The sequence below is a fragment of the Penicillium chermesinum genome (genome assembly GCF_028974085.1).
Source record: "Penicillium chermesinum strain IBT 19713 chromosome Unknown utg000005l:1.0-4115287.0:1.0-4118363.0, whole genome shotgun sequence".
NCBI lineage: Eukaryota > Fungi > Ascomycota > Eurotiomycetes > Eurotiales > Aspergillaceae > Penicillium > Penicillium chermesinum.
The window spans coordinates 2,966,383-2,989,553 of record NW_026695315.1 but is presented as its reverse complement, the minus strand read 5'-3'; the positions used below and the strand labels follow the sequence as shown (position 1 = coordinate 2,989,553).

Below are 23,171 nucleotides of genomic sequence, written 5' to 3'. Positions count from 1 at the left end.
CCTAGTTCGCGAACGCTAACGAGCGGAGATATGGTATCTAACCCAGGTTAATTAGATACTACCTGCCAAGGCTGTCTGGAGATAGCTTGACTAATAATATCCGGTCGGCAGGTGGACAACGAAGAAATGGACCATCGAGAGCCGCAAGCTCTGCGCTGATTGGCGTGAGTTTCTCCCCTCATGGGGAAGTGCGTCCAAGCCCACGCCAAGCTGTCTTGGCTCTTTCGGTATTGGATTATCTTCGTGTTATCAGCAGAGCAAGTTCGATATGGGCTTGGCGTTTCTTCGCCCGCCTCTTGGCAACGCTACTAAATACGCCTGTTTGTCGCTCATTCCATCCCATCTTTGCGTGCCTTGGGGGCTTTTTCTTCTTCTTTCCCTTTTGTTATCTCCTTCGTATCCATTATCGCGTCAACATGGGAGAATCAGACGCAAAATATTCAGAAGGGCAGGACCCAGTCGACGCCGAAAAGGGCATGGCTGAAGGCGACATCGTCACTGCGCACCAGGATGATGGACTTCATCGCAATCTTCAAGCCCGACACCTTTCCATGATTGCACTGGGCGGAGCTCTGGGAAGTGGACTTCTCATTTCTACCGGCACCGCATTGGCCAAGGGTGGCCCAGCTGCTATCTTAATTGCTTACTGCTTTATCGGCCTGATCGTCGCAACGGTCTTATTTGCAATGGGAGAAGTGGCGACTTGGCGACCGATTTCGAGTGGGTTTCCTGGCTATGGGGCTGCTTATGTAGACCCCGCCCTGGGTTTCGCGCTCGGTTACTGGTCAGTCAATACTTCCGACGGAGCAATATACATGACCTGGAATACTGTACTGACTGTAGTTTAGCTACTGGTTTAAATATCTCATGAACGTCCCATCGCAGTTAGTCGGCTGTGCTCTTGTACTGCAGTACTGGGTTCCAAAAGAGCATGTTAACCCAGGAGTATGGATTGCCATCTTCCTTGTGGTGATTGTCACCATCAACCTTTTCGGCGTGCGGTTTTTTGGTGAACTTGAATTCTGGATGAGCGCTGTCAAGGTATTGATTGTGCTCGGGATCATAATTCTCTGCATCGTTCTCGCCGCCGGAGGAGGCCCCAATCATGATGCGACAGGGTTCCGCTACTGGAACGACCCAGGGGCGTTTAACCATTTGATCACGAGTAAGTTCACTTTCCTAGGGATCACGATATAATGACGCTTACATATCACAGCGGGAACCACCGGGGAATTCTATGCCTCCATCTCGGTCCTTGTGACAGCGACGTATGCCTTCCTTGGCACCGAACTTATTTGCGTGACATTTGGAGAAGCTGCAGACCCACGTCGAACCATTCCCCGGGCCATTCGATTGACTTTCTTCCGTATCGCGGTCTTCTATGTAAGAGAGCCTTCCCAATGGGACCTCGTTGCTTGCTGACAAAATGCGATTGTAGGTACTTGCGGTCTTCCTGCTTGGCATGCTAGTCCCGTACAACTCCCCCGTCCTCAAGGCCGCCAACTCGAAGTCCCAATCGGCAAGCGCCTCTCCATTTGTAGTGGCCATTCAAATTGCCGGCGTCAAGGTTCTTCCGGGAATAGTGAATGCCTGCATCTTGATCTTTGTCTTCTCGGCGGCGAACAGCGATCTCTACGTTGGTTCTCGTACCATATATGGCCTTGCAGTCGAAGGATTAGCTCCAAAATTCCTTGCCAAAACAAGCAAAGCGGGCGTGCCCGTTAACGGCACCCTTCTCTGCGCTTTGATTGCTTGCATCGGTTTCTTGTCCGTTGACGAAAGCTCTTCGGATGTCTTCACTTATCTCACCAACCTCGTCACTATCTTCGGCATGATTGCATGGTGGTCTCTCCTACTTGTGCATGTATTTTTTGTTCGTGCGCGCAGAGCACAAGGCGTCCCGGACTCGGAGTTACGCTTCACGTCTCCCTTCGGTATCTGGGGTTCTTACATTGGACTTTTTGTCGTCACAATTCTTATGTTGATCAAGAACTTTACGGTGTTCGTGCATTCCGATGTTGTCGGCGGGGACTACGGCGACTTCGACTATCCCAATTTCATCACTGGATATCTTGGCATTCCGCTGTTTGCCATATTCTTCACGGGCTTCAAAATCGCGAGAAAGACTTCGTTGAGGAATCCGTATACTGTTGACCTGTTCACAGGCAAGCAGGCGGTTGACGACGAGGAAAGGGAATGGATCGAGCGCAGAGCGGCAGAGGAGGAAGCTCAGGGCAATAAGTGGCACTGGTACAAACTGGTGGGATGGCTCTTCTAGATGTGCGATGAGATACGAACTTGACGAGAGACATATAATGAGACTTTATTCGGGGAAGAAAAAGAATATAGATTTCCTGGAACGTAAAGAGATTTCGAGATGAAGATTGTGAACCCCACACAACGCCAGATCATAACTCGTGAGCCACATCTGTCACATGAAACAGATCATATAAGCAGAAGATCGTGCGTCAAATTAACGATGTTCGTCCATGAAAAACCCGGCGTGCTGCATCTCTGTTTCCAAACTTCTTCCAGGACCGGGCTGATCATCCCGCGGTGACCAAAGGAGGGATCTACCTGCGTTAGACGTGAGAATGCATCCTGAAATACTGCTGGTGCGATTCGCACGAGACACAAGCAATCACAAAAAGTGGACAGACAAGTGCCGGAAGAATCTGCGCCGTCATGTTCGTCTGAAGCAACCGAATAGCTTCATTGAAGGTCGAGTCAACCACATCCAGATCTTCAAACCCGTGTCCCACCAGATGCAAGTAGACAAGCGCCATATAGCCGTAAGCACGAGTCACAACCGACCGAGGGAGCATGGGGTCCAGGGATGTATACGTCTCGGCACTGAAAGTAAGTCCTTCCATCTGATCTTGCGCCATGTGGCCCTCGATATCTCTCCGTATCGTGCAAAGTTCAGGAGAAAAATGCCGCGTGGTCGGAGGTACCTCGTTGCTGGCTCTGAATTTTACGTTCCTGAAGACTGGCTATCAAGCCGAGCTTGACCATGACCCAGTTTTTACAGCCAACTATGCGCCACAGATCGATATTGATCGAGTTTTCGATTAGCGAGTGATGGGCGAGGAGCTTGGGGGCGGTTCCGGCTGTCATTGAGGATACGATGTCTAGCCAGAAGACTGTTCCGCTGAAGAATCGGAATGCGATCACCTCGTCTCGGATTACTGGACCATCCTCGTATCCGGAGAGTCCGTCGTTGATGATGACTTGGGCGGCTTCGGTGAGGCCGAGGTGAGTAAGTCTGTCCTCGAGGATGCGGTGGTACATGTCTGTGGAGGCTTTGAGATGTACCCGCCATGCAGTGCCCTCTCTTGCAAAAAGCTACGGAGATAGATTAGCAGGTCATTTTGGAGATACAGGTGATTCTATTCTTACCTCGAAGAAGACGAGTTGTATTATAGAAGCAAGAATTCCAAGACCTTCGCGGGGACAGGTTGCACTGACGAATTGTCCAACCGATCTCATAGTATTTTGAAGTTCAATAAGAGATACTTCGAGTTGCTTCTCCTGCTCTATTAAGCCAATGTTATTGCATTTGTGATTCCGCCACACTGCTACAACTGCGGACCGGTGGTGATAAGCGCTGAGGGCCATAGCTGCGTGATATAGGGGTTTGGTCCGAAGTAAAAGCGTCAGGAACCAGCCTCGCCCCCGTCCAGAGGCTGAGGTCGCCACATGGGATATTGGACTGGGAGTACAAAATCCAGGAAATGCATCAAAAGGAGACTGTCTTGGCCTGGAAGAAACGGCACGGCCGGACAGCGTGACAAGCCCCTGATTCAGGAGAAGGAACCTGATAGGAATGAGAAAATGATCGAGTAAATGTTTAGCATAGAGACTTACACTCGAGCCCAGATTCTTGGTACTTGGTGTATCGAAGGAGGCACGGTCCGACGAGTTCACGACACCATTCCCACGGCCCGTCGCAGCATCAGGATCCGACACCCCGGACGGAGAGTTACCAGCAGAAGCCTCCACAGCTTTAGGCGCAGGCGCAATAAAAGGCTTCCGATCGCGCTGGACAGGCTTCGCCGCCGATTTATTCCTCCACGTGCGCTTCACGATCTTCTTGAGGCCACTGACGACGTCTTTCTCCTCGCCGCTCCCCATCCAGTCGGGCTTGGGCCCGTAGCCATAGCAGGGAATGGAAAGCGATACGCAGGTATCACATTGGGGACGGGCCTCATCGCACTTTTTCCGGCGCAGTCTACAGGTCCAGCAGCCGTTCTTGCTTCGCAGCTGGCCGCTCATTGGTACGAGTGTTGAAGTGCGCTGTTTGCTGTTCGCTAAGGCGACGCGCAGTGCGGGTAGCACCGAGTGGTGGCTGCTTTAGCAGGATGTAACCATCTAATTTGTCCTAGGCCTTTCGGAAACAAGTTGCAGGATCTGAGGGGTTAGTCTAAGGGAGACTAGCGTCCTTTTCAGCTCCGTTCTACAGGGCCATGAGAGTATTCCAGGGTTTATGGTAGGCGCGAGGCTGTGAATGATCTGCCGGAAGAAATTACAAAGCGGCGGCAATCCCCTTGGTGCCTGGAATATCTGGCAGGGAAGCCCCAGGACTCCTTAGTAAATTTGGTGGATTTCGGACCGTATACAGTCACAGGAAGCTGTCCAAACTTGGAGGTAATAATTTTGCCATTGCTCGGCCTCGAACATTCATTCTACTACTGACATACTTCATCTCTCGGTCGAATTTGGCCTTGCTTAGAGGTAAAGTGAGACGGTGATCCCACATCTTCCACTGCGTCTCTGTTCGTACTCTAGAATGAGGAAGGAGACTGATACGAGAAGTAGTAAAAAAAAAAAAGGGAATAATCATAGTGATAAGTCTTCATAACAATGTACTTCAGTCGTGAACTATTATCGAGATGACTATGTGACCTTCAAGTTATACATCAACTTCCGCAGTTCGTGTGTTGACGGGAGCATCTGATGACTTGTTCTGGCTCGGCTCATCTTCTCTCAACCTTTGGTCTTCTTCAGCTAATGAATCATCGACTGGGACTCGTTTAATAAGCCCTCGATTTGTGTCCCTCTTCTCAAGGTAGGCAATCAACCCAATAAAGGGCAATGTCAGAGCCCCGGTTACCAGGCTTGCAACATAACCCTTGTGAAAATTGGGGGCATCCGTGACAGGAAAGAAGACGAGAGGCCACCATGCGACAAATGCAAAGTCAAACGAGTTCATAAAGCCTGTTGTAATGGCTCGAAGCTGCACATCGTGGCTTGTCACATCAGCCAGCCATGAGTACCATATCGCCTGCACCGCGAACGTAGTGCCTGATAGATAGAATGCTACAAAGTATCCTGCATCAGTGGACGGTTCGGACACGAGGATGGCGGACCCGATGATAAAAGTAAGACCTATTGGCACCGAGACTTCCCAGCGGGATTGGATTTTGTCGGAGATAATAGCATAGACGATGGTGCCGAATATTGCAGCTGCATAAATTGCAGTCGGATAGTTATTCTGCTGTATAGTACTATAGCCTCGTGACGCCATCCAGTAGGCCATCACGTTGTTTTGCAGCATCTGTACACACACAGAATATACTAAGCAGATGTTAGCCTGCGGCTTCCGGATGCTACTAGTAAAGTTCGTGAAAGCGTCAAGACGTACACATGAATAAAAATGGCAAGAGCCAAAACTGCCAGCTCAGAAGAACGCGCCGAAACACCGAGAGATCCCAGGTTTGTTTCAGAGGAGCACCCAGTCTGATGAAGGCGTGCTCTCTCTGCTCGGCAGTGAGATACCAAGCGGATCGATGCTCAGGAAGGTCGGGAATGAACACCCAGCCTGTAAGTTATGGCAATTAACACCGGTGATTGCCCAGCCAGATTACTAGTAGCAGACTCACCGAATAGAGCGACCGGGATAGTCATGACCGACACGATAATAAATATCCACTTCCATGCGGGGAGCCCGCCGCGTCCCTGTAACGTGTGGAGGAGCCCCGCTTGGATCCAGCCCCCCGCCATGGTTCCAATATGGCCGAAGATGCAGAATACTGCAGTGCGCATACCGAGCTCTGACTTTTTATACCATGAACCCAGGATAAACTGCGCTCCGACACTTTGAAGCCAGTCAGCGTTGGACGTGCCGTTGGGGGGTTCTGCTGTCTGCTGATGAAGGGAGCCGAAAGAAAGGGATATGCTCACTATGCGATGGCCGAAAATCCACCCTCGAACGCGTTCAACAAAATCACTTGCCATGAATGACTCATCCTGTACGTGATCAAGGTCAAGACGCTCCAGGTCAGATTGGCGGCGACAAATACATATTTCGGTCGTGCTATTGTCAAGAGGCTGGTCCCGGGCATTTGGAACACTGCATATACGACCAGGTACGCGGTGTTCATGTAGTTGTAGTCCTTCCCTTGAAAATTGAGCGCTTCTTTCATGCCACTGATATAAGCAGAGGAGTAACTAGCCCTGGTAACCCCGAAGAGAAACCAAATTAACGAGAAGTAGGGAAGCAGGGTCACGTCGAGCTTAGCTAGGAGCCTGCGATCGCTAGGATCTGGACCCCAGAGCCAGACGGCCAGCTTTTTCTGCGCTGAGCCCATTTACTGCCAAATGGATGAGTTAGTGAGGAGTCCAGAGGGGTGAAGGATGCTGGTGGACTTGAGGTACTGACACCTCGATGCCCCTTGAGGAAGGTGACAGCTGCTGAGCAACTGATATTGACTAATCATGGCGTGCTAGTTAATGCGAGATAACGGCTTTCGCTTCGACAATCCCACCTCAAATCCGAGGAAAATCAGAAACCAGTTCATAAATTTGGAGAAAAGAAACTTACTACCAGTATATGCTTGTATGCCTCCAAAGGTTCCAAATAAAGTTGATGTGGGCCTGATCTGCCCCGATCGACCTGGGCATCAGACTGCCATGCAACTTGGACTCAGGCCACCAAATGAGTCAGGTCCATATAATTGTCAATATATTTTTTGTCGCTATCGGTATTTTTCTTTTTCATGTTTATCTCCGGCTCGCGTTTCTTGCGGACGACGTACCGTGATAAACTTATAACCGCTTACGGGTTATTCGTTGAATATCGGCCACCGCGACTCAATTCGTAGATACGAACTTCTATTGTGCACCCATCCATTCCTTCCTGTAGTATAGAAGAACTTGTTTATGCTATAAGAAAACACTCGTTTATGTCGAACCCTCCAACCGCCGGAATCCTCCAGTGCGACCTCTCTTGCCCAGTCGAATTCAAATCGATATTCTTCTTATGGGGCCTAGAACATGGCCGACATAACACCATCAAGTGCTCTTGAGGTGGCCTCTGGCACAGGCGTTCAGCCTGGCATGTCATCGGCTGAGGAATTGTCCTATAATCCTGGTCTTCCTTCTCTATTGCTGTGCTATAATTTGCGGAGTCTTCAAAAACAGGTATGTAATCTATATCTACTCCCAAACTGCCTCCCAAGTATACACTGACACATGGAAAATAGATGGATCGTATAAAGTCGCTTCCTGCCAGTATGTCCTCGAATGCACACAAGTTAGCTCGCTAGCCCTTGATGTCGCAACAGTTATGTCCAGAAGCTTCACTCCGCCTATCAAGTGCTTGAGGCTCCTGACGAGAACTATAGTAGACCCAGCGTAGATCGCCTGTTTCTTTCACTGCGTCTTCCAGTGGCAATTCCCAAACGCACGAGGCTTGAATGTGAATGCTCGATAACCACAAGCCCGCAATATACACACCCAGAGCGCCAATAATGTCCTCACTGATCAATCCACAACCAAAAAGTCAACCAGAACAGCCGGTCCCCCTAGAATTTTGCACACCCCGAACGTTAGTTCAGTTGCATATCCCTCGATTTTTTCAGGATGTTTTCCTTGAGAAGAAATTGAGTCCCAAGGCCATCCAATATCCTGGAGGTAGTCTACCCGCCAAGACAAGGGGACAAGGAATCTCCAGCGCGTTGGATCTGCAAGCTATTGCGGATGACCACAAGCTCTATGATATCCCCGTGGGGCTCATTGAGGTGGCTCCAGCGAAAGTGGGGAATTTCAGGCTGGTGACGTTGAGGCCGAGAGCTTACCGCGCGATGATTTCCTTCTTTGGAATAGGCCCCCAAAAGACAGACGCGGGAGCGTGTCTTTCTTCGCCAAGTCACTCGTACTAATTCACTGCCAATTAGCACTCGAAGCAGGCGGCAGCATTAGGGCCACGGGTCCAGCATTGGATTTAAAACAATTGAAAACCGCGCAATCTTTTCCCCTTTGAGATCAACTGGTGCCTACGCACGGTCGGAGCTACGCTACTATGAAGGAGATGCCTTGGATTTCAAATGAGGACAGCAACTCATCCCCTTGACAGACAGCGTATTCCCGATTTTTGCACCAGCCTTTCGTGATAAATGATGGGAGACTCGGATGTTCAATTTCGCCTTGTGACAAAGCTGGAGGACATCAGACCACTGACTTTCATCGCTGCGGAAAGCTGGGCGGACGACTCTATATTTGCGTGGATAGTACCGGGGCGATTCAGGCGGCCTGACCACTATCTGAAGCTCTGGTACTATATTCTCAAGACAGAGTTCTTCACTCCAGGGCGACATATTCTCATAGCAGAGAGGCATGGGGTCGCCGGGCCCACAGTCTTGGGGTTCGCTGTGTGGGAACCCCCTGCGGCATCGCCGTACCGTGAACCGCTAAATCGCAAGAAGAGGCTAGCGAGCCGTAAGTTTTCCTATGACCTGACGGGCCCCCCCCCCATATTGACTATTCTTCTCTAATGCCAGTATCTCCATAAAGGTATTCGTCATCTCAGCATCAAATGCCAGATATCATGTCTGTTGATCTTCACCAACTTCTCCAAAACTTGCTTGCTTCCCAAGGTGCATGAGTTGGAGCAGGAAAGGGAAACCCGAAAGACCCGAGACCCTCCGCCCGACGAAAAATGGTATCTACACTTTTTAGGCGTCTCGCCTCGCTTTCAGCGACAGGGCATAGGGAGGCAGCTTTTACATTGGGGCATCGACAAGGCCGACGAAGAAAAGATGCCCTGTTTTCTAGAAGCAAGTGAGCGTGGGCGTCCTCTCTACGAATCTGCTGGTTTCATCACCTATGACTGGCAGGTCTTGAATGGAGGTGAAATTAAGAATTCTGTTATGAAACGTGAGCCGCAATTGTTAACATGATGTGCAACAAAGGGGGAATGAGCTAAGGAATAGCGAACATGTTTATTTGTTGGTTTTTGTTTTCTAATAAGTTAGAAACCATGATATTTCCTTCTCATGTCAAGAACTAGATATCTAACCTGTACTTGGGATACTTGCTGTTATCAAAAGGATGGACTCAATTGGACGTTATGTGGATAGCTTGGTAGCGGAGATGACACCATCCCATGCGACACATGATGCAAAGCGGTCCAAGCCATTTTCTCGACATGAAATGCAGCGGGCCACACGAAGCCTTTTGTCGTTTGGGCCGAGTTTACGCATGATGGATTCTCCCGAGATGACCGAACGGTCATTTCCTGCTACTTTGCAATCGATGGACGATTTGACCCCAGCTGGGGATCCCAAAGGTGCGCTAAACCAGTTCAGGTAGCATTCGTGCGAAAGTGGGTCACGGCCTTCGATTGGCATAAGCCGACAGCAAGAGTCTCCTGTAACTCGCAGTCTGTCAGCCTAAAGTTCGCATTTGCATAATTATGCCTGCCTGGGTATTTTGAAGTAGTCACTCTAAGTTGTACAATGAGACTGGCGAAAGCCAAAAGAAAAAGACCCTCTCGTCTCAAGCTATTGCCTAAGCGCTGGACAATTCCAGATCCCATTTCTCCCTTTTTGGCACCATCGATTCTGTCATTGGGGGGTTCCAAGTCTTGACTTGGTTTCATTACATTAATTCTCCCAAGCCATTTCATACTTTTAGGTACTAGGTAAAGGCTGGTGTGCTGACAGGGTAGCGCGCATCACGTGGTGCCCACCAGGTGACCAACTTGCCTTCGTGAAACTCGCCGTACTAGATGACCTGAAGTAGAAAATAGACACTTTCATTCAATGGAAGCACCATCGACCAATTTTCGCTTTTGTAATGACTGCCATCAGAACTTAGTATGGGCGTATCCCCCTGATTTCATCTTCTCAAGAGGAAGGAAAAAACCACCTGGGCGAAGAATCCTTAAATTCTCTAAATATCATCGCATATTATGAGCAAGAACTTCACTTCACCAAATTGCGCCTCGTCCCAAGCTGTATCTTGGAAGACTTTGAATCATTGAAGTTGATGCTTGCCACGGCGATAGCCTACAGGCCCAAGCAAGGTCGGCTCACGAAGCATTGTAGGGCCGATCGAGTTCTCCTGATGCGATTCTAGACTAGACAGCGATGATCTCCGAATAAACTGCCGCCTGTGCTCTGCAATCCCACCCCTATTATTCATCCTACCTGGATGCAATCCTACATTCACGACAAAATGGGATGCATGCAGTTTGCCTCGCTCGAACCGGGTCCATTGCTGTGCGTGGAATCATGATCAGCCTATCTAGCGGCCCTGTCGGCTATAGAAGCACCTTTGGACACGCTTTGTCATTGCGGAATTTCTACCGTGGACTTCGTTTTCTTGTTGGTTCTGACAGTCGTAGAGGCATTTTGAAGGGCACTTGGAATGGCGGACGCAGAAGCTTCCTTTGCTCACATACGAGAGCGGATTCTGGAGTTTGACGCGGCACCACAGTGGTAACTCGAGAGCACTTCAAAGGGCGCAGTCTCAAGTGGCGAATCCCGACGAACGTTCGTATTTGATCCTAGTCGTTGGAGAGTTATGATCTGAGCCTTTCCTCCAGGCTGGTATTACGGCTACTCTTCGGATCAAGCAGTCAAGGCCCCGGAGTCTCATTTAGGCCTTTAGAGAATTGTCTTTGCGCTCGAATGAATGCCCAAGGCAAAAGCAGGTCCAAAGCACCCGGGATAGCCGGTCTAGCATGAAGAACAGGTCGATCCCCCGCAGCAGACTGGGATTGTCTCGAACGAACATGCAGAGTTTTTGTGGGTCCCTGATTCAGCGACAGGCGCTCTGGGCACGCTAGTCATTCCTTGATGCAAGCTGGTATGCCCAAGCCACTTTTGGAATATTCGCCACTTTCAACCCACACAAGGAGTGCCCCAGAGCTAATTGCGTCTTCTAATGGCTAGACGTCTCATCGAGACATGGAAGTCGGACATGAACTAATATGATTGAAGATCAGGTGACGAAGGGACAAAGAAAGGTGGGTCTCGATCTCCCACTAGAGCCTTGACAGCAGCACAATGGATACATTTGCCGGAAAGGCACGAATCCATTTCAGGAACCAGGCTTAACTTGATTTAAGTATACCCTAGCACAGCCAAGCCTCGAAAGGTAAAATCTCCACCCAACTATGCTCCAGATGCACACAGGCTTGTCGGGACTGAAGGAATAAGATTTATGGGACGAGGGTCACGCGGCTTGTCCCGGAATCTAAGCCTCCCCGCGTCGACTGGGGGTGATTGGAGCCAAGGCCCGGGGGCTGCCATTGCCCCAGATCCAGCGGTTTAGGCGTCGATCTGCACACTAGCCAAGCAGCTATTGATCCTGATCAGGGGGGGCTAGAAAAGGTTGTCGCCTGTGAAGGAAAGTAAAAAAAAAAAGGATCGGAATCTCCCACGTGGGAGCATCCTGAGATCATGTTTCTAGAGTCTCCAAGGCAGTGCACATTCCTGAGTGACAACCATGACGTTAAAAGTAGGCCAGACAAGCGTTGAATGCCGAGCACAGGGGGGAACCCCCCCGGGCTGTCAGCAAGGAGCAGAAATCAGGGGGAGCCGCCAAATACAGGAATCCATGCGCCCCCTTCATTCAACCGGGCCTCGGCCCCCAGTCAGATTTCCAGCCAGCACATCAATGATAAGGTCATACCTCGTAGTCATGATAAGAGAGAGGTTTAGAAAATGCAGATTGGACCAGCCAAACCTCGCCAAGGATGCGCCAAGCCGCGCGCATCCAAGCATTAGGTTCAATGATCTGCGATGATCGCCTGTCTCATAAACAAGTGTTCCACATTCTGTCATCGCGCGTCTCCGTTCCAGCCAGAGCCCCTGTGGGCAATATAGGCGAGGCCTCGTCCTACGCGGGCCTATTCACAATTTCCCTCCGAGATGGCTGTTTGGGTCTCTGTCAACTTTTAACCACTACCGAATCGCCATGCCTGGGATCCAGTTTGCAGAGCCTAAGAAAACGGAGGAGAGGCCCGGGAGGGAGAGGGAGGTGGAAAAGGGGTCTGCCCAACGATTCCCATCCCCGGGCACCGAAATTGTGTATCCCACAGGATGGAGGCTGATTGTCATGACCATCGGGTGAGAATCCCAGGGACTGAGCCATTACGCAATGGGAACTAATTCAAGGGGTGGAAAGGCTCCTGATTGGGTTCTTTCTGTCCAATTTAGACGTGACGATCGTGAGCTCGTCTCTCACGAGTATCACGGACAGCTTGAATGGATTCGAGAAGAGGAGCTGGATTGTGACGGGATACCTGGCCACCTATACAGGTATGCACCGATGGGTGATTTGGGATGGAAACGGGCTGACCATAGCACCAGGATCAATGGCCATATGGACCAAAGTCAGTGACATCGTGGGACGGAAATTAACCACACTCGTTTCGCTGGTCATTCTTCTCGCCTTTTCCATTGGGTGCGGTTGTGCTCAGACAGTCGATCAACTGTAAGCCATTCCCATCAAAATCCTTTCGGGGTAACCGCTGATCCCAACGTAGTATTGTATTTCGAGCACTCCAAGGCATTGGCGGCGCAGGCGCCTACGCTTTAACAATCCTCTGCGTCTACGAGATCAGCCCTAAAACAAAACTTCCGACATACAGTGCCCTCACCGCATTCTGCCTCGCGCTCGCCAACCTGAGTGGGCCAATTATCGGAGGCGCCTTGGTACAAAACGGACAATGGAGATGGGTTTTCCTTATCAAGTAGGTATACATGTATCTTCACAGTCCAATCGCTATACTGACGTCCGCATGGTGCTCCTCTCTGCGCCGTCGCAATCGTCATGGTGGTCGTCGCGATGCCAACACACTTTGGCCTTGATCAACACACCCCCTCGTTTAGAACCCGCGCCTCCTACCGCTCTTTCGCCAATCTAGATATCACCGGATCCTTCCTTATAATGGCCGGAACTTTCTTAACGATTGCTGTCTTGAATGAGACGAATTTGGCCTTCCACTGGAGTTCCGGCGCCGCCATTGCTCTTCTGGTACTGGCAGGGGCTTCCTGGATTGCCTTCTTTGCTTGGGAGTGGTACATTTCCGGCACTCCTGGAACAGACCCGATATTCCCGAAACGTTGGCTGTTCGATCGTTCCTGGATGGGCATACTCATGTAGGATCACGCTCTGGGGGGAATTTACCCCACCGATTGGACTGCGACTAATGATGAACTCCCAGTACTGCATTCCTTATTGGTGCTCCTTTTAACGTGGTTCTGGTATACGTTCCCAGCAAGCACAGTTCTTGCTAAACCAGTCACCCCTCGATGCCGGTATTTACCTGATGGCATACTCCGGGGTTGCGGCCGTTGCCGCAGCCTTTATCAACTTTGCCAGCTCGAAAGGCCGAGTGCCATTCGTGTATTCGTTGCTCGCCGGCTGTGTCTTGCATACCGTTGGCATGGGTCTCCTGTCGACCCTGACCTCTGAGAAAGGCTTCCACGCTTCAGACATTGGATACGAGGTTGTCGCTGGTGCTGGAATGGGCTTGATTATGGGAGTCCTTGTCCTGTCGCCGCCTTACATAGTCGAAGACAGGGACCTCAGTATGTCTCACCCATGAGCTATCGAAGACTAATCCCGAACTGACGATTTCCTACAGCCATTGCGACCGGCACCGTTGTCCAGCTCAGATTCCTTGGAGGCGCTATCGGCCTCGCTATCGCATCGAATATCCTGAACGGCCATCTCAGAGATCACTTAGATGGCATTCTTAGCTCACACGACTTGCATCTCTTCCTTGAGAATGTCCAGGAACTTAAATTAGTCACTCCCCACCTGCAAGAGACCGTGAAGGGGATTGTCTCCAGTAGCTACACGACTCAACTAAGAGTCATGATTGGTTTTGCTGGCGCTCAATTATTCGCCGCACTCCTTCTCATCAGGCCAGGCCGTCAGCTAGCAGCTGTACGGAAGCCTTAGTCTATCTTTGCATCGCCTTCGTCTCTTTTTGTTTTGTGTCTTTGTTTTCTGCACAGCATTCGAACGGCGTTTCAATTTCCTTTTGAACAGGTAGTTTAGCCAGTCAAATACATCTCATAACATCTCATTCCAAGCATTCGAATACGTCGCTCAAGTAACAGATTTCTCAATGGCGAATGGCTCTGATGAGGCTGAAGATGTATCATTTCAAGAACTAGCGTCGGGACCAATTACTGACGATATCGTATGAACATTGTATCTCATTCAGGTTCTGTACATACGCAAGGAGAGACGAGGAGATTATTACGATGTCTCAAATGTGTACAGCAGGACCTCCTTCTTCAGGCTCTTCGTTGATTTCTCTCAGGAGGAAAACTGTCGGTAAGCCTGGTCAATCGCGCCCCACCCACCGGGGTGGTTTTCCGAATTAGGGTTCGACTCTCCGTCAAGAACCATCACCTCAGTCTTTCGAGTGCTGATAGAGTACCAAACAAGGTTATCAGGACTGCTAGCCACCCGCATCATGTTGGTTTGACAATCGCCATCGCACTGAGGACCGTAATCTCCAGTCCAAGGACCATTGAAAAACGCCCATGCAGCGCTGTTGTAGAGAAGGACATCCTTGCCACCTTCCACGTTGGTGGCCAGCGACGACCGACACTTGCCATCGCCGCCGTCACACCAGGAGAAATCCGGGTCACCGATCGCAGAATCGGCAGACCAGGGGGCGGGAGCAAGCTGCGAGGCACCGTCACCTTGCATGTAGGGAGTCTCGGTCTGCAACATTCCCGCGTAGACGTTCTGTGCAGAGTGGAAGTTGTAATTGTAGAGCCAGTTGTGCTCGGAGCCGGTTCCTGTCAACCACGTGCCCTTGGTTGCCTCGACGAGAACGCCGCGGCCAGTAGAGATCACGGTGTAATCGGATCCACCGTCCAAGTTATGGTCCGCGGTCCAGCCCCAAAAATTCTCAATGTACACAGAAGACGAGTCCGTGAGGTGGACCATGAGGTAAGCAGCCATGCACTGGGAGACATCCTGTTGGTCACAGTCGTCTTTCACGCTCGTCTCCACAGTCCCGCCGACAGTCACCATGGTGTTCCATAGGGCTACGTCGCCGGGGTTCGTGCCCGCCGCATTGATCTCGAGGATTTTGGCTCCGGGCAGAACCTCGCCGACACTGAATCGAATGTCCTGGACTTCGAGGACACCAGTATCACCCGCCTCACCCAGCTGAACAACGGTCTTCGGGTTCTTGGAATCCTTGAATGCATCGCCCATGGCGGTGATGACAGCCCAGGCTTCACCTGCAATGCGCGAGTTGATAGGGACCTTTAGAGTATCCTTCACGACGTACACACCGTAGGGGAAGTAGGTAATTTTGCAGTTGGCAGCATTATCGGCAAGAATGGCATTCAACGACTCCACGTCGTCAGTGGATCCATCACCCTTGACCGGGTGAGCGCTGACACTTTTGACGTTGACGACCTGGTCGGAAGCATATTCCGCATAGGTGGGCTGGGCGCGAGTGAAGTATTTCCCGTTCGACAACAGCACATCTGGGCGGCTGGTGGTGAAGTTCGATCCTGTTTCGTATTGGCCGGGAGTCACGTTTCCCCAGACCCAGGTGTCGACCTTGTCGGTAGCGGCAAGCTTGACGTTGTTATTGCTATCGACAGCAATATCGTTTGTGGTGTCGTGGACCAGATTCTGGATGACGATCTGGCTGTTGCGGTTTCCGCTATCATTGGAAGAGTCATGGAACTTGACGACAGTGCCGGAATTGGTGGAGTTGGAATCAAGCAGCACAACGCTTCCCAACCGATTGCCGCTCATGTCGATGCCCAAGCCGACAGTGTCAAATGTGGCACCCTGGAGAAGAGCAGTCCATCCTCCAGTGGCTTCAAAGGCGGTCGTGCAGTCCTTGAAGTAGATGTTTTTGAAGTTCACTTGCTGGTTAGAGTTCTTGATGCCCACTTTACCACCGGTAATTTGGACATCGGTAACTGCGATAGTCGAACCGCCCTTCAGGTCGATACCAGTGTGTCCAGTAGAAGAATCAGGCATGTTAATCTTGACATTTGTCAATCCAGAGCCCTGGGCAACACCCCATTGCAGAGCAGTAATCTCTGTACCAGCGTCAATGGCAGTAGTATCGATAACCACATTGCGCAAGAGAGTCATGAAAGTGGTCTCGGGTTGATAATCAGCGTCGGAGCCATTGATGAGGAGATTGCCATTAAACCCAGATGACGCTTTCAGCACAGGCGGGTTAAGTGGATCACCGGTGATGACAGTACCGACCCGCAGCTTCAGGGTGCTCCCCAGCTGGTAGGTTCCTCCAGGAAGGAAAACCTCAGCAGGGTATTGGGTGACACCAGAACGTTGGCCATGGGACCCATTGTCGTTAATAGCATTCTGGATGTTGCCGGTTTGGTCACCAGAGCCATCCGCTTTTGCATCGTAGTCCTGCACATTGCGCCAGACAGGATAATTGGGGTTGGAGACACTGGGGGCGTATCCGCGAGCATCTCCAGTGTGATCCTGATCCAACATCCAGTACGTTGACGGGGAAGAGCTGGTAGGCCCAGTGCACGAGGCTCTCTTCTCGATTCCGCTAGAAAGCAAGATCAGCAACCATCCCCGCAAGGATTATTGAGTAGACATAGCGAAAGGATCAACAGACTTTGGAGAAAGCGGGAGTGCAAGTCCAGATGCAGAAGCAACGATGGTCGCCGCAGCGGACCACAATAGAAGATCTCTCATTGTAAAGGAGCGTTGTATCTATATTCAGAATTGAAAAGAACGTATGTACTCAAAGAACGAAGTGGGATTAAGGGAAATGAACGGCCTTGAAACCTCCCAGGGTTTTGCACCTCGTCATCTACTTATATCAGGGTCTAGTTCTACTTGCTCAGGTCCTGCACTCTCGCAGTGCATTTCCCAACATGGCGACCAAGAGCGCAGATCCCTGGGGGGGTTCGAGACGAGCCAATAACGGGGGATTTCTGGGGCGATTGGGGGCAGCGATGGCTGCAGAAATCCTGGGGGCCAGAAACCCGATCAGGAAAATGGTTTTTTGATACTCCACCCTCTCCGCTGGCCAGCCCCAACTAGTGTGGACTGTGATTGGCTTGACTGGAACTATCAGCATCATCTTCCTGGAAATACCCCTGAATGCGACCACGGAGTCCCGCGGAACGAACCTCGTGAGATCAGGTTACAGGGACCTTGGCGATGTCAATGGGAACTATATGCTTTAAATAGAGTGCTCTACAATATTGCAGTCTCCATTTACCGTAAACGTCTTTGGCGCATGGCTTCCAAGTTTTTCTTGAATCGTCATATACAGTCTGGCCCACTCCCGGTCTCCATAGTTCGATCCGTAACTTTGTTCTTCATAGTCTCCAAACAAATTACCGCTTGAAGAACTGGTTCTCTGGCCTCGGAAGGCCAAAGTGCTCCCGTAGAGTCGAGCCAGTATAATCTTGGCGGAACAGTCCTCGTCGCTGCAGCTCTGGAATCAACTTCTCCGTCACCTCATCCAATCCTTGAGGCAAGAAAGGAAAAGTCACCGTAAACCCATCCGAGGCCTCCTCCCTCAACCAAACCTCCATCTCATCTGCAATCTCGCTAGGCGAGCCCAGAAACGCAAGCCCGCCCTGCCCACCCATCCGCTGCGCCAACTGTCGCACCGTCAAACCCTCCGTCTGGGCCAACTTCTCCACCGACTCGCGACTCGTCTTACTTGCATTTGTCTCCGGCAGATCCTCGGGCAGTGGCCCATCAGGGTCCAGCCCACTTGCATCTGTCCCAAGCGCAATACTCAGCGAGGCAATCGCACTATCATAGTGCACCAAACTGTCCAACTTCAGCCTCTTCACCTGCGCATCCTGTTTATTCTCACCCACAATGACCAGCGCCGCAGGCAAGATCTTCAGCCCATCACGCTGCCGCCCCGCCTTCTCCACCCGCCCCTTCAGATCAGCATAGAGCTCCTTCGCCGACTGAATGTCCCGCGGACTACAAAACACCACCTCTGCCGTCTCCGCCGCCAGCTGGCGCCCAGGCTCGCTCTGCCCCGCCTGCACGATCACCGGCCAGCCCTGCGGCGGCCGCGCGATATTCAGCGGTCCGCGCACCTTGAACTCCTCCCCCTCGTGGTTCAGCACGTGCAGCCGCTCAGGTTTAAAGTACTCTCCGCTCTCCACGTCCCGCGTTAGCGCGTCGTCGGCAAAACTATCCCACAGCCCTGTCACGACGTCGTAGAACTCGCGCGCCCGCTTGTACCGGTCCCCGTGCACCATGTGCTCGTCGAAGCCGAAGTTCTTGCTCGACTCCGGGTTGCCTGTGGTGACGATGTTCCAGGCTGCGCGGCCGTTGGAGAGATGGTCGAGGCTGGCGAAGCGGCGGGCGACGTGGTAGGGCAGGTCGTAGGTGGTGCTTGCGGTTGCGGCGAGACCGATCTTGTCGGTCACGGCGGAGAGGGCGGAGAGGAGGGTGAAGGGCTCGAAGGAGGTGACTGTGTGGCTGCGCTTGAGGGCTTCCAGGGGCATGTTGAGCACGGCGAGGTGATCGGCCATGAAGAAGGCGTCGAACTTGGCGGCTTCTAGCTTCTGGGCGAACTGGACAATGTGCTTGAAATTGAAGTTGGCGTCCGAGTAGGAACCTGGGTATCGCCAGGCGCCGGTGTGAAGGGAGACGGGCCTCATGAAGGCTGTGAGGTGTAGCTGTTTCTTCTGGTCTGCCATTTTGGGTGCGTTTATATGAAGTCTACCAGGTATATTGGTTGTTCCTTATTGACTGCTCCGAGAAGCGAAATTGATAGGAATTATATACCCCGCCATGGCTGTACGTGACATTTATAAGCTTTGTTTAATAATCTCCGGTATGGCCGGGCTCCGGGGGGTTGAAGCTATGGCGTGATTCTAGTAGGCATGTTGCGCAACCGGGATGGGAGGTGTAGCACGCCCAACTGCAGTCTCACCCCGCACAGATTCCAAGCTCGCGTTGCTCCCTATTTGTAATCAAAGTCAGCGCTGCCTCAGGATAATGTTTCAAATCTGAAATAAATGCACACTCAGCTGGGGCGACAAATTGGTGGAAGGATTGCATCGTTAGCAGCCAAAGTGCTGCTGATCACCGAACGCTTATAGGAAGATGTCTTACAGTCTCGCAGGAGCTATAAGCACGAGGATCTTTGAAAGACCATACCTGATGCAGCATTGCTCGAGCTCTGCTATTATTCATTCATTTATCAGCTAACTTGCTTACTCAGGACTCCTTGGTATGACAGGCAGGTGGTGTAGAAGATTTGAGTACAAGGGGAATAAAGAAGGGTAAGGAGATGAAGATGTCAAAAGCTGGACGACCTTGAAATTATCCCCTTTTGGCGTGAGTTTGATTTCTACAGTTGGGCACGAGGCACTATGGCTGGTGTAAAGTTCTCTGACTGGGCGTAGACTCGTGGTCGCGTAGCATTGTGAAGCGGCCGGGACGAGGTGCTTTTACTACACCATAATAGCCAGCCTAATAAAACAACTAGGAGGTCCTTCCAGCTTTGGACGATCTCTAGAAGGGCATGCTTCTTCATTTACTGTTCACAAATACTACTAGCAGGACAACTACCAATCAGAAATCACTCCTAATGCAATACGTGTTGGATTGGGTAATTTATGAAGCACAAAAACTCAGAGACGAAGCTCTGCCACCAGCGCCGGGCACAAGGCCCCCACAAAGTTAAGGACTCCGCCAGATGGAGAAAGTCGAGAAATACAGAAAGGTAGATGAGAACAATTAGGCCCGTAGGCTTCGGAGACAGATGAAACCATGTGAAAGGATACACAATAGAGACATGGGTTGCCATCGGCCCACTTCCAAGGCCCAACTGGAGAGAGCCTCAGTCATGAGCAAAATAGACCCAGCTAAACCAGGGGCCGCGGATGGAGCATAGTCGATGACGCAAGAGAGTACAACGCTGAATCTTGATCGTCGTATAAAAAGATGAGAAGGCCATAATCAATGGATTGCCTCCGGGCTGTTGATGCAGTACAGTCGCTTTGGATTTGGATATGATGGATGCCGGGGCAAACATTCAATAGTACAGAGAAAAGAAATGATGAGTCAAACGAGCGGACGACCGCCAAGGAGGCCAAAGCAGACTGCTAAATCATTGCAATTGCAGCAGATTGAGCAGTACTGATGCGATGATGCAAAAAACTCCACGTGATGCGGGCATACCGATGCCGAGGGTATTTGTTATGCGAGCGAGCCAAGGTGGAACCATTGGCAAGGGCCGTACGTAATTATTGGGAAACTGATATAAGGGAAGGGGCGCAGACCGGTAAAGCCAGAAAAAGAAAGCCAACACTAAATCAGGTACGCAGTGAGAATTGTTCGAGATCATGGCCAAGTATGATTGGTGAAACCACATGCAATTGTCAAGATCGCTTTGCCAGGTCGTAAGTTTCTTTAAGTGGTCTTTGGATCTCGAAAAGCAAGGCATCGAGCTCAGCCCAGTTAGCTGAGTTTTGCGCGAAGCGGCGGTGTTTCCTGGTGAGTGTATGCTCCTCAAAGTCGTCAAACTTGTCCCGACAATTCTCACAATATCCAGGTTTGGGATCCCGGCGTCTCTCGGGCTTCTTGGGCAGTTCTTGTGATTCCTCACGACGGCGCTTAGTTCCAGCAGTGAAATTTTCAGACGCATTTGACTTTGCGTCATAGCCTTCGCCATTCTTGTCCGTTGCGGAGGTTTTAGTGCACTGGTTACTTCCGGCTTGTGTTCCTGCAGACGCACCCGGCCGCTGAGGAGCAGCCATGGGTCCCGGAGGAACCATCCCATTGCCCTTATCCAAGACCTTTCTCTTCAACCCGTGAATCTCCTTGCTCAGACCTGCCTTTGCTCCTGGTGCAGCGGCAGTAGAAGAAATCATTTGGGAGCGAATTGCGGATGTAATGTTAGATGGTTGAACTCCAGAGGCAGCGGGTTCGCGTCCGGTGTAAAAGGGTCCAGTGCGAGGGATGTGAGGAGGAATGAAGCTCTCGGAACTCTTTCGCTCACGGCCTTCTTCGGTCAATGGCTTGCTTGAGTTTCCGTATCGGCCTGACAGCGGTTGTTCTTCTTGCTGTTTCGGCTTGCAGAGGTCCAAGACAAGCTTGACATCAGTGTCCTGTTCCGCAGTCGTTGTAGGGGCTGCGTTAGCACTGTCTGCTTTCTCGCGGGATTCAGCAGCTGGTTTGGCTTCCTTCTTAGCTTTTTGCGTGTTACGCGCTTTCGGTCGATCATAGTCCTTTCGAGTGGGAGGCTCATCGATGAATGGACATTTCCCAAGAGGTGCGCTTCTGAACTGTGGCCAAGCTCCATCTACACGCCGAGCAACACGGGGATATTCTCGAATCATCACGGGCTTGGTCTTTTCGTTCATGTCGTGAATGTAGATAAATGGGCCCTTGAACATAAGCATTTCCATTGAGGACAGAGGATCACGATCCGACGGCCCGTTCAGCAGCTCCTGTCGAAGAACACGAGAAAGATCGGCGTCTCCCCGGCCAGTGGTGGCATGGCCAGCATTCTTGCCTCTGGACGCGTGATCATTTTGGCCGCCAATGTCATTATCATTAATGGTGGTGATCATTCGTTGCAGCTTCTCCAAAGCCCAAATCTTCATATTCATCTGGCGAGCTCTCTGCAGAACATCCATGCTTCCTTGATCGCGAGTGTTTGTTCGGAGATAGGTACTGTACGGGTCGTGCTTGTCGAGCAGGGACGGGTTGACTGTTTGCGAAGTACTCTCTCCGGTAGTACCGGATGCTTCCAATTCGGTTGGACTGGTAGTAGCGGTTTCCACGGCAGGGATTGGGCGAGAGGTAACGACGTGAGTAACTAAACGTGAAAAGAATTTTTCCTCACTCTGTGAGTCTCAGTTAGCAACAGCTTCCTTATACGTAAGTCACAAACCACATGGACGCGTAGTGAATGAAGACTCGATGCGGAAATAAGAAAACGGGATAGTTAATACTTACAGCTCCAAGAGCGACAACCTGTCGCGAAAACTTTCGTCGAACATCCTCAGGGATGCTGTCGAAGTAGAACACGAACTGAGGGAAAGCTTTGCGGTAGTGCTTCTGCCACTGACGAATGGTGTCCAGAGTATCTGCGGAATGCTTTTCACCTTTTGCACCCCTCACATGTGAACTACGATCCTTCTCACGAGCAGCAACCAGCTTCTTCTCGAATGCACTTGGGTTCGAATGATTGGAGCGTTTGGTGAAGAGCTTCGAGTCAGTGCCATTTAGGACCGTAGGGCGGCTTCGTGCGGGCGACCGAGTTTCCTGTTCCTCCGGCTCCATCGCCTGCTTCTTTGCTGGGGGCTGGCCATAAGGGACCTCGAGCTGGTTTGATCGAACACGTTTGGCAGGGGAGTTTGATACGTTGGCGAGAGGGCGACGGGACGCCATGTTCATCGAGGGTCGGGGGAGGGCGGAACAAATACAGCAGCCATCAAGGGCACAATCCTTCAGGATCGAACGCGTAGAAGCTGGTATTAGAGATTGGGATATCTAGTCGAGGGAGGGGTATTTCGAGGTCAAGCACGCGACGTTCGACACGTCTTTGCAATGCTCGAATGGTATCAGGGGGAGTTCATGGTAGCATGAAAGGGCATAAAAGAGAGAATACTAGAGGAGGGAGCTAAGAATTGAAGCTCGGAGGTCTTGGGGTGGGAAGAAGTGGAGGAAGAGCTTTGGGGTAAGAAAGGAAGAGACAGGGCAAAGTCGTGTGGTGGAGCCGCCACCGTTTGTTTTGGGCGTGCGCCGGGACAACCACTGGCGTCGCGCGAAGCATGAACATCAACAACTACATTCTTCCTATAGGCGCGACGTGCCATCCGCCGTTATGATTAATACCTTTTAGCTGAATTCAGTCTTTACGGTGGGTGTCTATTTTGCTATAGATTTCTTTAATTTTCCCTGAGATA

The 23,171-nt window shown here is 51.1% G+C and overlaps 10 protein-coding genes across 10 annotated transcripts; 4 read left to right on the top strand and 6 right to left on the bottom strand.

Moving 5' to 3' along the window:
* Positions 1-416: 416 nt before the first annotated feature.
* N7468_007289 (dicarboxylic amino acid permease agtA) lies at positions 417-2,278 on the top strand (the record flags this gene model as incomplete). The annotated part of the gene is made up of 4 exons (XM_058476585.1): positions 417-784; positions 849-1,165; positions 1,217-1,383; positions 1,439-2,278. The coding sequence occupies 4 exons, from the start codon at positions 417-419 to the stop codon at positions 2,276-2,278; spliced, it is 1,692 nt and encodes a 563-aa protein (XP_058329475.1).
* Positions 2,279-2,582: 304 nt separating this feature from the next.
* Positions 2,583-4,275, bottom strand: N7468_007288 (Zn(II)2Cys6 transcription factor; the record flags this gene model as incomplete). The annotated part of the gene is made up of 5 exons (XM_058476584.1): positions 2,583-2,902; positions 2,955-3,345; positions 3,400-3,536; positions 3,593-3,620; positions 3,868-4,275. 5 exons carry the CDS (start codon positions 4,273-4,275, stop codon positions 2,583-2,585), a joined length of 1,284 nt encoding a protein of 427 aa, XP_058329474.1.
* Positions 4,276-4,912: 637 nt separating this feature from the next.
* Positions 4,913-6,590, bottom strand: N7468_007287 (pantothenate transporter; the record flags this gene model as incomplete). The annotated part of the gene is made up of 4 exons (XM_058476583.1): positions 4,913-5,577; positions 5,645-5,821; positions 5,883-6,249; positions 6,303-6,590. The coding sequence occupies 4 exons, from the start codon at positions 6,588-6,590 to the stop codon at positions 4,913-4,915; spliced, it is 1,497 nt and encodes a 498-aa protein (XP_058329473.1).
* A 1,161-nt stretch (positions 6,591-7,751) lies between these two features.
* N7468_007286 (uncharacterized protein) lies at positions 7,752-8,162 on the top strand (the record flags this gene model as incomplete). Its single annotated transcript, XM_058476582.1, has 1 exon — positions 7,752-8,162. The coding sequence occupies one exon, from the start codon at positions 7,752-7,754 to the stop codon at positions 8,160-8,162; it is 411 nt and encodes a 136-aa protein (XP_058329472.1).
* A 237-nt stretch (positions 8,163-8,399) lies between these two features.
* N7468_007285 (GNAT family N-acetyltransferase) lies at positions 8,400-9,179 on the top strand (the record flags this gene model as incomplete). Its single annotated transcript, XM_058476581.1, has 2 exons — positions 8,400-8,718; positions 8,794-9,179. The coding sequence occupies 2 exons, from the start codon at positions 8,400-8,402 to the stop codon at positions 9,177-9,179; spliced, it is 705 nt and encodes a 234-aa protein (XP_058329471.1).
* Positions 9,180-12,204: 3,025 nt separating this feature from the next.
* On the top strand, positions 12,205-14,199 carry N7468_007284 (uncharacterized protein; the record flags this gene model as incomplete). The annotated part of the gene is made up of 8 exons (XM_058476580.1): positions 12,205-12,356; positions 12,415-12,548; positions 12,600-12,723; positions 12,776-12,982; positions 13,122-13,391; positions 13,457-13,496; positions 13,535-13,823; positions 13,880-14,199. 8 exons carry the CDS (start codon positions 12,205-12,207, stop codon positions 14,197-14,199), a joined length of 1,536 nt encoding a protein of 511 aa, XP_058329470.1.
* A 363-nt stretch (positions 14,200-14,562) lies between these two features.
* On the bottom strand, positions 14,563-16,752 carry N7468_007283 (glycoside hydrolase family 55 protein; the record flags this gene model as incomplete). Its single annotated transcript, XM_058476579.1, has 1 exon — positions 14,563-16,752. The coding sequence occupies one exon, from the start codon at positions 16,750-16,752 to the stop codon at positions 14,563-14,565; it is 2,190 nt and encodes a 729-aa protein (XP_058329469.1).
* An 860-nt stretch (positions 16,753-17,612) lies between these two features.
* N7468_007282 (LLM class flavin-dependent oxidoreductase) lies at positions 17,613-18,947 on the bottom strand (the record flags this gene model as incomplete). Its single annotated transcript, XM_058476578.1, has 1 exon — positions 17,613-18,947. The coding sequence occupies one exon, from the start codon at positions 18,945-18,947 to the stop codon at positions 17,613-17,615; it is 1,335 nt and encodes a 444-aa protein (XP_058329468.1).
* Positions 18,948-20,636: 1,689 nt separating this feature from the next.
* On the bottom strand, positions 20,637-22,653 carry N7468_007281 (protein serine/threonine kinase activating protein nimO; the record flags this gene model as incomplete). Its single annotated transcript, XM_058476577.1, has 2 exons — positions 20,637-22,106; positions 22,219-22,653. The coding sequence occupies 2 exons, from the start codon at positions 22,651-22,653 to the stop codon at positions 20,637-20,639; spliced, it is 1,905 nt and encodes a 634-aa protein (XP_058329467.1).
* Positions 22,654-22,826: 173 nt separating this feature from the next.
* On the bottom strand, positions 22,827-23,081 carry N7468_007280 (uncharacterized protein; the record flags this gene model as incomplete). Its single annotated transcript, XM_058476576.1, has 1 exon — positions 22,827-23,081. One exon carries the CDS (start codon positions 23,079-23,081, stop codon positions 22,827-22,829), a length of 255 nt encoding a protein of 84 aa, XP_058329466.1.
* Between the last annotated feature and the right edge of the window lie 90 nt (positions 23,082-23,171).